Source organism: Sabethes cyaneus, chromosome 2, assembly GCF_943734655.1.
Source record: "Sabethes cyaneus chromosome 2, idSabCyanKW18_F2, whole genome shotgun sequence".
Lineage (NCBI taxonomy): Eukaryota > Metazoa > Arthropoda > Insecta > Diptera > Culicidae > Sabethes > Sabethes cyaneus.
Genome location: NC_071354.1, coordinates 120,182,011 through 120,195,776, shown reverse-complemented (window position 1 = coordinate 120,195,776; position 13,766 = coordinate 120,182,011). Strand labels below are relative to the sequence as shown.

The window sequence follows — 13,766 nt, the reverse complement described above, 5'->3', positions numbered from 1 at the left end:
ATTGAGACCCCTCCCTCTTTATAAGGGGAATTGTAACTCCTCTCCCCTTTAAGAGGGGGGGGCTTCCATACAAATTTCCTCATAACTCGAGAACTAATCAAGCAAATGGAACCAAATTTGGCATGTGAAGGTTTTCGAGGGCAGGAAAATTTTCTACGGTGAATTAGGACCCCTCCCCACTCTAAGAGGGGGGGCTCCTGTACAAATGAAATACAAATTTCCTCCTAACTCGAGAACTAATCAAGCAAATAGAACAACATTTGGCATGTGGGTGTTTTTTTTGGTGACAAGAATTTATTCAATGGTGAATTGAGACCCCTCCCCTCTTTATAAGAGGAATTATAACTCCTCTCCCCTTTAAGAGGGGGGGCTTCCATACAAATTTCCTCATAACTCGAGAACTAATCAAGCAAATGCAACCAAATTTGGCATGTGAAGGTTTTCGAGAGCAAGAAAATTTTCTATGGTGAATTAGGACCCCTCCCCACTTTAAGAGGAGGGGCTCCTGTACAAATGAAATACAAATTTCCTCATAACTCGAGAACTAATCAAGCGAATTGAACCAAATTAGGCATATGTGTGTTTTTGGAGACAATTTTTTTTTCAATGATGAATTGGGACCCCTCCCCACTTTAGGAGGGAGGGTCCTATACAAACGAAATACAAATTTCCTCATAACTCGAGAACTAATCCAGCAAATGGAACCAAATTTGGCGTGTAGGTGTTTTTGGAGGCAAGAATTTTTTCTGTGATGAATTAGGACCTCTTCCCACATTAGGAGGGGGGGCTCCAATACAAATGAAATACAAATTTCCCCATAACTCGAGAACTAATCAAGCAAATAGAACCAAATTCGGCATGTGGAGGTTTTTGGAGGCAAAAATATTTTCTACGGTGAATTAGGATCCTTCCACACTTCAAGAGGGGGGGCTTCTACACAAATGAAATACAAATTTCCTCATAATTCGAGAACTAATCAAGCAAATGGAACCATATTTGGCATGTGGGTGTTTTTGGAGGCAACCATTTTTCCCATTATGAATTAGGACTTCTTACCTTTTTAGGAGGGGGGGGGGGGCTCCCATTCAAACGAAATACAAATTTGCTCATAACTTTAGAACTAATCAAGCAAATGGAACCAAATTTGGCATGTGAGAGTTTTAGATGGCGGAATTTTTTTTCTGTGGTGTATTACGACCCCTTTCCCTTTTAAGAGGGTGGGCTCCCATACAAATGAAATACAAATTTCCTTATAATTTGAGTACTAATCAAGCAAATGGAACCAAATTTAGCATGTAGGAGATTTTTGAGTCTTGAATTTATTTTATGATAGTTAGAGACCTCTCACCCCTGTGGTAGGGGGGTATGGACTCTCATACAAATAAAACAGAAATTTTTGCGAAACTCAAAAACTAATCCAACTCGAGAAATTCGAGACTCTTCCATAAAACATTAATCAATAACAAGACCACAAAAACTATCTATAGTAACACTAGATCATTCAGGACGAGCCGGTCGCGAGTGTTGCCGGTGACCCGCCGTCGGAAGCGCCGCCCACTGGGGGGCTTGCAAAACTCGAGATAGTGACAAAGATCATCCGAGATTCATGATTTATGTACAACACAGGTTAATTTGTGGCAATACGAAGTTTGTCGGGTCAGCTAGTGTAGTATAAAAATAAGCGGAAAAGACTGCAAAATCAAAATCTGAAATAAAAATAATAATGATTTTTTCAAAGTTTTCTGTCGTCCCTTAACTTAACGCATAATGTCCCCTTAACTTTTTTGCAAATGCCTATACGATGTAATTGATTAGGATATACAGCTGTCGCATGAAATGGAAAGCAGTCTTTGTTCTAGGCGACAGCGCATCGCGCTAGAGTTTTTAAGGGAGCATAATATCTTTTCAATTTTTGAAAACCGATTTTTTTTATTGATTATTTCGAAAGATTAACATTTTGAGCATATGTGTTGAAGCCGTTTGGATGAATGACAAAAATTGACGATGTTACAGCTATTTCTACCGCGCATGTCTGGAACGATTACACAGCGAATAAAAACTTTACTGCCGTTTTTCTCGAAACCAGGTTTTCAAAGTCGACCCCATAAATATCTCTAGAACAACTCGAGCAATTCTCTTGATTTTTTTGTTTAAAAGCTTATAAAATTATCCAATGTTTGACCCTAGTAGTTCTGACTAAGGGTGGTCCCAAACATCATCATCTGGGCCATAAGACCTTTTACCTTTTCGTAGATTTTTGCATGGAAAATAATAACGTATAAGGTAAGGTAGTATAATATGCCCCCCTTGAGAATAAATGGATGTATCTCAGACAGGCTTCCCAAGAATAACAATTACAATTACGGTTACAATTACGAATATATGTTACTTTTTGAGCTGAAAATCAATTGCAACTGTTTACTCCCTTTAATATTGCGGAATAAAAATGGTAGGAATTATTTAAAAACAGTGTCTAAAATTTGGGTTTCTCGTTTGTGCGGGCAATAGCCCCAGCTGCCGTATAATACGCTCTACGCTGTGTTTCGACTTCTTTTGGGATTGATATGCCTATACTATTTTGTGGAAAGTTAAACTTGTTTAGATATTCTCAAACCATTGTGTTTTCACATAAAATAAACCTAGTTTCGGTCTTCAGCGATAACTTTTCTTTTTTGCATGGGGCATATTGTACTGCAGCTGAGGCACATTGCCTCGCATAGTTAAGTAACTTGTAATTTGGACGTGGTAGATAAATTATTCCTAGCACTTTCATTTTACATTACTAACTGAGGCTAATAGTGGTAATAGACTGTCACTCAGTATTTATAGCCAAATTTGCAATAGGGCATATTGCACCATCGCAAGTGGGCGCGAATACCCCTAATGAAAAAAATGTTCAATAGGTTATTCTTAGCTCCTCCGTAAATGGACTGTGTTGAAAAGGAAAGGAAATAAAAAACAACAATCTGCTTGGACTCACCAAGCGTATGCCGAGGTGTTTTCTAAACACCCAAGTACTCGGGTTGCGTGCATTTACGAGCTTGTAAAAACTTGGGTCGGTTTATGACGAAGTTTGAAACACCAGAAGCCCGAATATTGCACGCGTACGGGCACTGGTGGTTCGTTCTAATCGTTTGGTTTTCTCCATTTGACAAGAGCACGCGGGTTGTGATTGAGATACAATCGGTGGAGTGCTTTAAACGCGGTAAACAGTGCAGTGCAGTGTTTCGACATGCCTGCCACCAGGAGCAAGTATGAACAAATTATTGACCGAGCCCACTCTGGAACAGGCCACATAAAGTTGACCATAGGAAAAACATGGTGTTCTCAGATCAACTCCACACTGTTTGAATGATTGCCCCTGTGACTCAAATAGAGTCAGCCAGCAAAACTTAGCACTAATGGTCAAACACTTTTTATACGGGTCACTTTGATTTGGCGCATAATTACACTTGACAAATCTACAGCTGCGAGCATCGCCGTTTAGTGTTTTGTATTTTGATTTTTTCTGTTGTACGGATAAATTGTTACAGTCATGTGGGCGTTACTCCCCCCTTCCTGTCAGCAACCTCCTGTCATCAGCTCCCTCTTTTGTCTCACCATCACTTAAGGAAGAACTGTCCAAACATTTCGGAGTCTTCCCCCTGTTACCCCCTCTTTTGTCAACCCCTTCAGTTCTGATTCCTTTATATCAAGAAACATGTATGAAAGTTTGATAAAGAACGGTCAAGGCGTTTCGGAGTTATCGTCTCCCCTCCTTTGTCAACCATTGGTGCTAATTCCCTAATGTCACGGAACATGTGTGCCAAGTTTAGTGATCAACATCGGACCGGGTAAAGTCCGGAAAGTCCGGTCCGATACCCGGTCCGAAGTCCGATCGGAACGAAATTTTAAAGTCTGATTTTTTATCGGACCGGAACCGGAATTCCTTTGAAAGTCCGGAGCACTTTTGACAGTAAAACTGACCGCAAGGGAAACGATGACCAGGGCTACCTTTATATGTTTAAAGCTAATTTCTTTTAACTTCCTCAATATTGAGGAAAGTAAATAATTTCACTACAATAAACCACTCTCTGCTTAGGCTCCTAAGCAAGTTCAGCTAATCGATTAATTTTTCAAAAATTAGCAAATATCTGTGTGTCTATCTCACGTGAAACCAGACGTTTCTCAGCATCGGCGGGTGCCTTTTGAACCATTAATATTTGATTTGAAAGAATTCGTTTTAAAACTTATGTGATTATATTACTTAATTTTCTCGGCAATGTTGTAGGTAACCAATTTTCACGCTTATGCTTCCATTTGAAAGATAACTACAATACTCTCATTGGATTTTTCAAAATTATCGTATCTTTTAGGCCAAAGAGTTTCAGATTCATGAAATTTTGATTACGTGTCCATACTTTTTAATGAAAACAATACTTTAAAAAATCTTTAATACTTTAATACTTTATTTTCCCAAAAAACTCCACAAGAAATTTTCCGATTTTCTCGGACATCGCTTATGTCAAAACTTTATAGCTTTTATCCCAAGCATTGTAGAATTTTCTCAGCAATCCAGGAAAGGTATCAGCTGGAACAAGTTTCACACATAATTTTCTATGGCGGTATATACTAAAGAAATGTCGGAAAACCCATGTTATAACTCTTAGGAAATTAAAAAAATTTATTTTATAATACACTAGCTGACCCGACAAACTTCGTATTGCCACAAATTAGACTGTGTTGTACATAAATCCTGAATCTCGGATGACCTTTATCACAATCTCGAGTTTTGCAAGTTTCTGAGGAGTTCATGGATGTTTTAATATACAAATTTTCCTCACCGAAAATTAAAAAGTAACTCCCCCCATTGCTTAGCCTGATAATACAAAGCGAAAATCGTTTTAATGTTCGCCATCATTAAAAAACATTTCGCCAAATACCATTTTGCGGAACACCAATTCTCGGTTGACCATAACGCGGAATATAGAGTTTCGCAGAAACGCATTTCGCATTTTGCGAAAAACCTTACGCGGGACCACCATTTCACGGAAAATCTTTTCGTAGAAAGTACCATTTCGCAGGGGTGATCCAACTGAAGGAAAGTGATAGAGGTCAGTAGATCGAGGAAATTAAATAAACCTAGATAGAGGTGATCTATACGGGGTGCTGCCCACCCCCCGCAGTGGTCGGCGCTTCCGACGCCAGGTCGCCAGCGACACTCGCGGCCTGTGTCCGTCTCGCCCTGAATCATCTAATGTTACTATTGATAGTTTCTAGTGATCTTGTTATTAACAATGCTTTATGAAAGAGTCTAATATTTCTCGATTAGTTTTTGAGTTACGCAAAAATTACTGTTTTATTTGTATGAGTGTCCTTATCGCCCTACCACAGGGGTGAGGGATCTCAAACCATCATAAAAAAAATTCTGCCTCCAAAACCCCCCACATGCCAAATTTCTATTCCATTTGCTTGATTAGTTCTCTAGTTATGAGGATATTTGTATTGCATTTGTGTAGGAGCCCCCCCCCCCTACTACTGAAGGGGGGAGAGGTCATAATTCCTCTCCTAAAGAGGGAACGGGTCTCAATTTACCATAGAAAAAAATATTATCTCAAAAAACACCCCCATGTCAAATTTTGTTCCATTTGCTTGATTAGTTCTTGAGTTATGCAGAAATTTTTGTTTCATTTGTATGGGAGCCCCCCTCTTAGTGGGGGGAGGGGTCTCTAATCATCATAAGAACCTTCCCTGGTCCCAAAAACCCCTACATGCAAATCTTCCCGCCGATTGGTTTAATAGTTTTCGATTCTATAAGGAGCATCCCGACAGACAAAAATCCATTTTTATAGGTATAGATTCTTTCTGGATAGCTAGGGTAGATGCTCCAGTAATGGAGGGGTTATACCAGGGGATAGCATTTAAAGACAATTAGAATGCTCAATGCACCATAATGTTGGCTTTAAATACATACCAAAATTATACCATTCTGTTGGAATATATTTAAAATATTGCTTTTCATGACATTAGTCTGTGCTCTTAGGAATAGTGGTAATGTTCCTCTAATGATGGAAAATTTGCCTATAATAGTGGAATTTTGTTTACCGCCCTTAGTAACGCTTGCAGCGAGCATGGAAGCAGGCGAATAACAGCGTAGGCTTGTTAAAATGCTATAAATTGTTGCGAATAATTTCTTAGCCAATTGCACCTTATTGGTCTGTTCAAAAGGAATTTATAATTTCTTTACCAACATCCTAAATTTTAACTACCTACATATACCTCAGATAAAACTTTTAACAAATATATATTTAACAATAGAAAATTGAAATTCTCTTGAAATTATTCTAAAATCCAGTTCCCATTATTACTGGTATACCCACTATTACTGGCACATCTACCCTAAGAAAATTTACTTTTTCTTTCGTTACGTATTTACTCTGCGCTGCTTGGTTTTAGAAAAATCGAGTTTTCTAACCATAACTGTAGAATAAAAACAAACGTTAAATCCGATGAATTTTCATCACTAAAAGACTAAAAGAATTATCAAACAGGAAAAAAGTAACAATTTTCTAAAGGATTTGCAAAATTTCATAAAATTGTTCAAAAGTTATAAACTTTTTAAATAAGTGACGTCCAAAAAAGCTGCAAAATTTGTTTTGAAGTTTTCTCGGAAAATAGGAAACCACGAATTTAAATTAATTTTCAAGTTCATAAACTATGCAAGTATGTAAAATTTCATAAAATTCTGAGATCGTTTGGCCCATTTTGATACAATAATTTTGAAGAAAACTCAGAATTGCTAATCATAGTAGAATTGAATGGAAAAAATTATGTTGGTTACTTCTAAAGTGACAGCTGTTTGTAGCAAACGTGGGCGGAGCGCATAAAAATTTAATAATAAACAATTATTGTGTTTTTATCAAAATCATAGTTTTAAATTTGGTACCGTATTATTTCACAAATCCCTCAAACAACTTACTGCTTTTTTCTATCAAGCAGATAAAAACCTAATAAACCTAATAAATTTTAGAGACGGAGAAAGACAATTTTTTAATAAAAATCAGAGGGGTTGTGTACAAGACACGACCGCATACATAGGTGACGCAGGACTACGTAAGTCTCTTTGTAGTGATAGTAGCATGTATCCATGCTTGTAATCATTCGATTCTTCATGTATACATGCTATATGCAACATATATACATGCTACATGCGTTGTATATAACATTTATCAAAGAAGTAACATTGCATACGTTCAATCCTCAGAAGATTTCAGAGTTATTTCTCTGTGCTTTAACAAAATCAAGAACATAAACTATTGCTTTCCTGCTACCTTACAGAAATTAAAGATTTTTTATTACCCACAGTTCCATCCATTCCACGTTGAAGGGCTTTTACCAATTTAATCCTATTTTATCAACAGCACATCTTTTCGCTACACTTCTAATGAAACGGCAAGCATTCGTATTCATACAGAGTCATATTATAACCGAAAACTACAGCTGTAGCACATTTTTCCAACACAGATATCAAATTCGCCTAGGTTTAATCGTCTCGCAGTAAAGAATTTGCGATCTGTTGAGACAACGAACTTGTGTAATTTTTTCTGGCACACTTCCCTAACACAGACATCAAATTGTACTAGCATTAATCGCGTTCGTAAGAAATCTGTTGGCACGAGGGGGCTTTGTCACTCTATCTGGCGTACTTCCCAAGCAAGGACATCAAAATAGTCTAGGTTTAATCGCGGTTTAAGAAATCTTGTTGAAATGAGGAAACTTGGTCACTTGTTTTGGCTTACTTACCAAGCACAGATATCAAATTGGCATAGGTTTAGATCATCGTAAAGAATCTTCCAACCAATCACGAAACGAGAATTCTGGTAAAACATAGGTTCATTATTTTCAATTTTTCAATAGTTCAACATCAAGAATCCATACTTTTCTTCATTTGGGTCAATTCTTAGAAGATTTTCCGATTGATTGGTGTAAGAATATTGAAAATCGATCGGAAAACCGCTGAGCTATTAGCACTCAAAACCTTTCATTTTTCGTGACGCTCGCATTTTTCGATTTTTTGGAATGACACCCTATCTCAAAACTTGCCGTAAGACGTAGTCCTACGTCAAAAAACTGACTTGTATGTCTGACTGTGCTCCATTTTGGAACGCGTTTGAATTTTCAAAAGAGGGTAGATCAAGCAGAAAACAATTTAATATACATTCACATCATTTTAGAATTTTCCATTATGGGTGAACTACTGAGCACCAGTCAATGGTGGCGCATTTTTCAATTTTTATAAATAACTAGCTGACCCGACAAACTTCGTATTGCCACAAATTAACCTGTGTTGTACATAAATCATGAATCTCGGATGATCTTTGTCACAATCTCTAGTTTTGCAAGTTTCTAAGCAGTTCAACCTTAGATGATTCATTTTGGCAGTTACGTAACCATGAAAGCATGCCAGGTAACCAATAAGCATCACCAATGCTATTCAAATGTAGGCCAATAAGCATTTTATTCGCCTTAAATGCTACTTAAATGCTATTTTGGCAAAATATACAACTACTTTACTGATAGCCTTCTTATAGTGCTGACAATGCTAATTTACAGCTAATTACCGACATGAAGAATTTGACTACAATTTTGGATGCCAATTTACAACACCTATGCATTAATATGTTTTGAAACGATGGTTCTACAATTGATGAAGGGACGATAGGGGAAAGAAATGAAAAATTTTTGGTGAAGGAGGGGAAGAGCGGAAAGGAAGGGGGGGGGGTATTGGTAGCTATGCTTGACTAGTAGCCATTTTGACTCCTACCTTTTGTCTAATGCTGGAAGGTGCATAAGTCGAACCAAGCTGTAATCTGAGATTATAACCGGATTCGAACCCACAACACCCGCCAGGGCATGTGGTTCGCTGGTACTTGTACCTTTGAACCATAGAGGCGCTGGACAAAAGGAGACCGCAAAATCCACTTCTCAAGAATAGCGACGCGTTTGGTTGGGTTATCGACACATATTGTGCCGCTTCCTACATCAATTGCAGATTACCACCGAGCGAGATGTTTTTAATCTAACTACTGTTTACTTTCAGGACGACGACACTATGCCGGCCCTTACGACTTGCAAGGTACTGCACGTGACGTTGTTCGTCTGTCAGCGTGTGTTAGCCGCGTTTCTCGGCGCGGGTTTTCGAGGGAAGGCCCCGTTCCTATGTAATAGACTAATCTCAAGTTTTTAGTCTTGACCTTGAAATGCGGTCATACATATATATAAATATTTTTTGAAACGATGGTTCTACAATTGATGAAGGGACGGTAGGGGAAAGAAATGAAAATTTTTTGGTGAAGGAGGGGAAGAGCGGAAAGGAAGGGGGGGTATTGGTAGCTATGCTTGACAAGTAGTCATTTTGACTTCTACCTTTTGTCCAATGCTGGAAGGTGCATGAGTCGAACCAAGCTGTAATCTGAGATTATAACCGGATTCGAACCCACAACACCCGCTAGGGCATATGGTTCGCTGGTACTTGTACCTTTGAACCATAGAGGCGCTGGACAAAAGGAGACCGCAAAATCCACTTCTCAAGAATAGCGACGCGTTTGGTTGGGTTATCGACACATATTGTGCCGCTTCCTACATCAATTGCAGATTACCACCGAGCGAGAAGTTTTTAATCTAACTAAAAAATCTAAAAAAAATTCATTTCTTTCTCCTACCGTCCCTTCATCAATTGTAGAACCATCGTTTCAAAATATATTAATATATATGTATGACCGCATTTCAAGGTCAAGACTAAAAACTTGAGATTAGTCTATTACATAGGAACGACGCCTTCCCTCGAAAATCCGCGCCGAGAAACGTGGCTAACACACGCTGACAGACGAACAACGTCACGTGCAGTACCTTGCAAGTCGTAAGGGCCGGCATAGTGTCGTCGTCCTGAAAGTAAACAGTAGTTAGATTAAAAACTTCTCGCTCGGTGGTAATCTGCAATTGATGTAGGAAGCGGCACAATATGTGTCGATAACCCAACCAAACGCGTCGCTATTCTTGAGAAGTGGATTTTGCGGTCCCCTTTTGTCCAGCGCCTCTATGCGTCAAAGGTACAAGTACCAGCGAACCACATGCCCTGGCGGGTGTTGTGGGTTCGAATCCGGTTATAATCTCAGATTACAGCTTGGTTCGACTAATGCACCTTCCAGCATTGGACAAAAGGTAGGAGTCAAAATGACTACTTGTCAAGCATAGCTACCAATACCCCCCCCCCCCCCTTCCTTTCCGCTCTTCCCCTCCTTCACCAAAAATTTTTTATTTCTTTCCCCTACCGTCCCTTCATCAATTGTAGAACCATTGTTTCAAAAAATATTAATATATATGTATGACCGCATTTCAAGGTCAAGACTAAAAACTTGAGATTAGTCTAACACCTATGCAGTCAAAAAGTTAACATACAACAACGTGCAGTATAAATGCCAGATACGTTGATTTGCTGCTTATGTTAATGCTTATTAGTTACCTGGAAAGGGTAGTTTAATATACAAATTTGCAATTTTTCCTCACAGTAAAGTAGAAAACTTCCCTGTCCCCTCATTGCATAGCCTGAAAGCGGATAGAAATATTCGCCATGATTGTACAACATATCGCCGAATATCATTTTGCGAAAAAGCTTAAGCGGAATGCACCATTTCACGGAAAACTTTTTTGTGGAAAGTACCATTTCGCGATCCTCTCCTCACTCGCTGTCGCTCGTTCCAGGAAACCCAGGTAGACCTAGGAAAACAAATAAACCTAGACAGTGGTGATTTCTGCAGGGAGTTGCCTCCCCCCAGTGGGCGGCGCTTCCGACGGCGGGTCGCCGGCAACACTCGCGGCCGTCTCGTCCTGAATGATCTAGTGTTACTATAGATAGTTTTTGTGGTCTTGTTATTGACTAATGTTTTATGAAAGAGTCTCGAATTTTTCGAGTTCGATTAATTTTTGAGTTTCGCAAAAATTTCTGTTTTATTTGTATGAGAGTCCATATCCCCCTACCACAGGGGTGAGAGGTCTCTAACTATCATAAAATAAATTCAAGACTTAAAAATCTCCCTCATGCCAAATTTGGTTCCATTTGCTTGATTAGTACTCATATTATAGGGAAATTTGTATTTCATTTGTATGAGAGCCCCCCCTCTTAAAAGGGAAAGGGGTCGTAATTCACCATAGAAAAAAATTATGCCATCTAAAACTCCCATATGCCAAATTTGATTCCATTTGCTTGATTAGTTCTCGAGTTATGAGGAAATTTATTTTTCATTTGTATAGGAGCCACCCCTTCTAAAGTGGGGAGGGGTCCTAGTTCACCATAGAAAATATTCTTGCCTGCAAAAACACCCACATGCTAAATTTGGTTCCATTTGATTGATTAGTTTTAGAGTTATGGGGAAATTTGTATTTCGTTTGTATGGGAGCCACCCCTCTCAAAGTGGGGAGGGGTCCCAATTCACCATAGAAAATATTTTTGCCTTTAAAAACCTCCACATGCCAAATTTGGTTCTATTTGCTTGATTAGTTCTCGAGTTATGAAGAAATTTGTATTTCATTTGTATAGGAGCCACCCCTCTTAAAGTGGGGAGGGGTCCTAATTCACCATAGAAAATATTTTTGCCCTCGAAAACTTCCACATGCCAAATTTGATTCCATTTGTTTGATTAGTTCTCAAGTTATGAGGAAATTTGTATGGAAACCCACCTCTTAAAGGGGAGAGGAGTTATAATTCCCCTTCTAAAGAGGGGAGGGGTCTCAATTTACCATAGAATAAATTCTTGTCTTCAAAAACACCCACATGCCAAATTTTGTTCTATTTGCTTGATTAGTTTTCGAGTTATGCAGAAATTTGTGTTTCATTTGTATGGGAGCACCCCCTCTTAGTGGGGGGAGGGGTCTCTAACCATCACTAAAACCTTTCCTGGCCCCAAAAACCTCTACATGCAAATTTTCACACCGACATTTTATATATATATATATATATATATAAGATTGGTCTCAAGGAACCTGAGAGCCGTAAGGGATGTAAAAGAAGCATACACTTGACATTTACCTACTTTTTTAAAATTGGTAAATTTTGTATCCGCGGAAGCGGACCGGAACCGAAACAGAGCCAAATCGGACCGGAACGAAATCGGACCTAATAAATTCGTTCGTTGTTTGATTATAGCCACTTTAACAGCTTGGGTTATTCGTGACTTCTGCGGGGTTGGGATTTGAACCCGGGTCCTCGTGATGAGAGGCATTAATGCTAACCACTACACCGGGATTGACCCCTGTGTCAAGTTTAGTTTCCCTCCCCCCCTTGGTCAACCCCCGTGCTAATTCCCTGATGTCAAGGAACATGTGTACTAAGTTTGATAAAGAACGGTCAAGGCGTTTCGGAGTTATGCTCCCCTACCCCTATTAGGGACCGTCCCCCCTATCAGGGAACCTCCCTCTCTCGTTTTTGTTGACCCCCCAGTGCTGATTCTTTTATGCCAAGGAACAATTGTGCTAAGTTTGATGAATAACCGTCCAGGCATTTCGGAGTTATGGCCTCCCCCCCTGTTACGAACCTCTGCCCTCATATTGTCAACCACCCCGTAGCTGATTCTCTTATATCAAGGAACATGTGTGTCAAGTTTGGTGGAGATCGGTCAAGGCGTTCTGAAGATATAGTGAAACATACAAACATACAAGCATACTCACGCTCACTTTTATATATATATATATAGAAGAAAGATAGAAAGACACTTTTTCACATTTTCAAAGGAAATTACAAATTCGAAAAAGTCGTGTGTGTGTGTGTGTGTGTGTGTGTGTGTGTGTGTGTGTGTGTGTGTGTGTGTGTGTGTGTGTGTGTGTGTGTGTGTGTGTGTGTGTGTGTGTGTGTGTGTGTGTGTGTGTGTGTGTGTGTGTGTGTGTGTGAATACGTGCGTATAGCATTTGAATATTACTTACTTATCTCGAATACTGAATGATTTTTGTGCCTCCAGTGTGTCAATAAAAATCAGAAGAAATGCCTTATTATTCAGGAGCTGTTCAAATTGTATCATTGCTTGATCATAATTTGTTCGAGTCATGTTCGCACGAAACTTAGACGAATTTAATACTGGATGGTCGCTAACGCCAGGAAAGAACACTTTCATTATGTAGTTAACATGGTCAAGCGTGGGTATGCCGCTATTTTCCAGGTCCGCAGTTAAATCTGTCATATCGGTTTGTAACTCTGCAAATGCTTGCTTACACTCCATGCGTACGTTGCTTTCCAGGGTATCCATTTGTATTTGGATGCGTTTGTATTCTCGTTCAGCCTGCGTGCTCTTACGACGATATATAACTAATATGACAATTAAAGAAACCACGATGCAAAAAGTGCCAATCACAATTCCAAAAAGTATATGAGATGCGGTATATGGTTTCATTACCTCGTATTTCAGGTATCCTGAAATGAAATCAAAATAAATATAAGTTAACATTAATGTTTATATGTATACACTAGCTGACCCGACAAACTTCATATTGCCTCAAATTAAACTATGTTGTATATAAAACGTGAATTTCGGATGACCTTTGTCACAATCTCGAGTTTTGCAAGTTTCTGAGGAGTTAAACCTTAGATGATTCATTTTGGCAGTTACGTAATAAGCATAGCCAATAAGCATTTAAGTCGCCTAATGTTATTGGTTACCTGTGATGGGTTACTTATTATACAAATTTACAATTTTTTGACGTAGAATTACGGCTTACGGCAAGGTTTGAAATAGGGTGTC

At 38.9% G+C, this 13,766-nt stretch overlaps 1 protein-coding gene across 5 annotated transcripts in view; it reads right to left on the bottom strand.

Moving 5' to 3' along the window:
* The window catches only part of LOC128734284 (plexin-B), a 748,132-nt gene that overhangs the window by 357,740 nt on the left and 376,626 nt on the right, over nt 1-13,766 (bottom strand). For all 5 annotated transcript variants that reach the window (XM_053828386.1, XM_053828387.1, XM_053828388.1 and 2 more), the window contains one exon: nt 12,955-13,438. In XM_053828386.1, the coding sequence (XP_053684361.1) occupies nt 12,955-13,438 (484 nt within the window). The remainder of the gene's footprint in view (nt 1-12,954; nt 13,439-13,766) is intronic.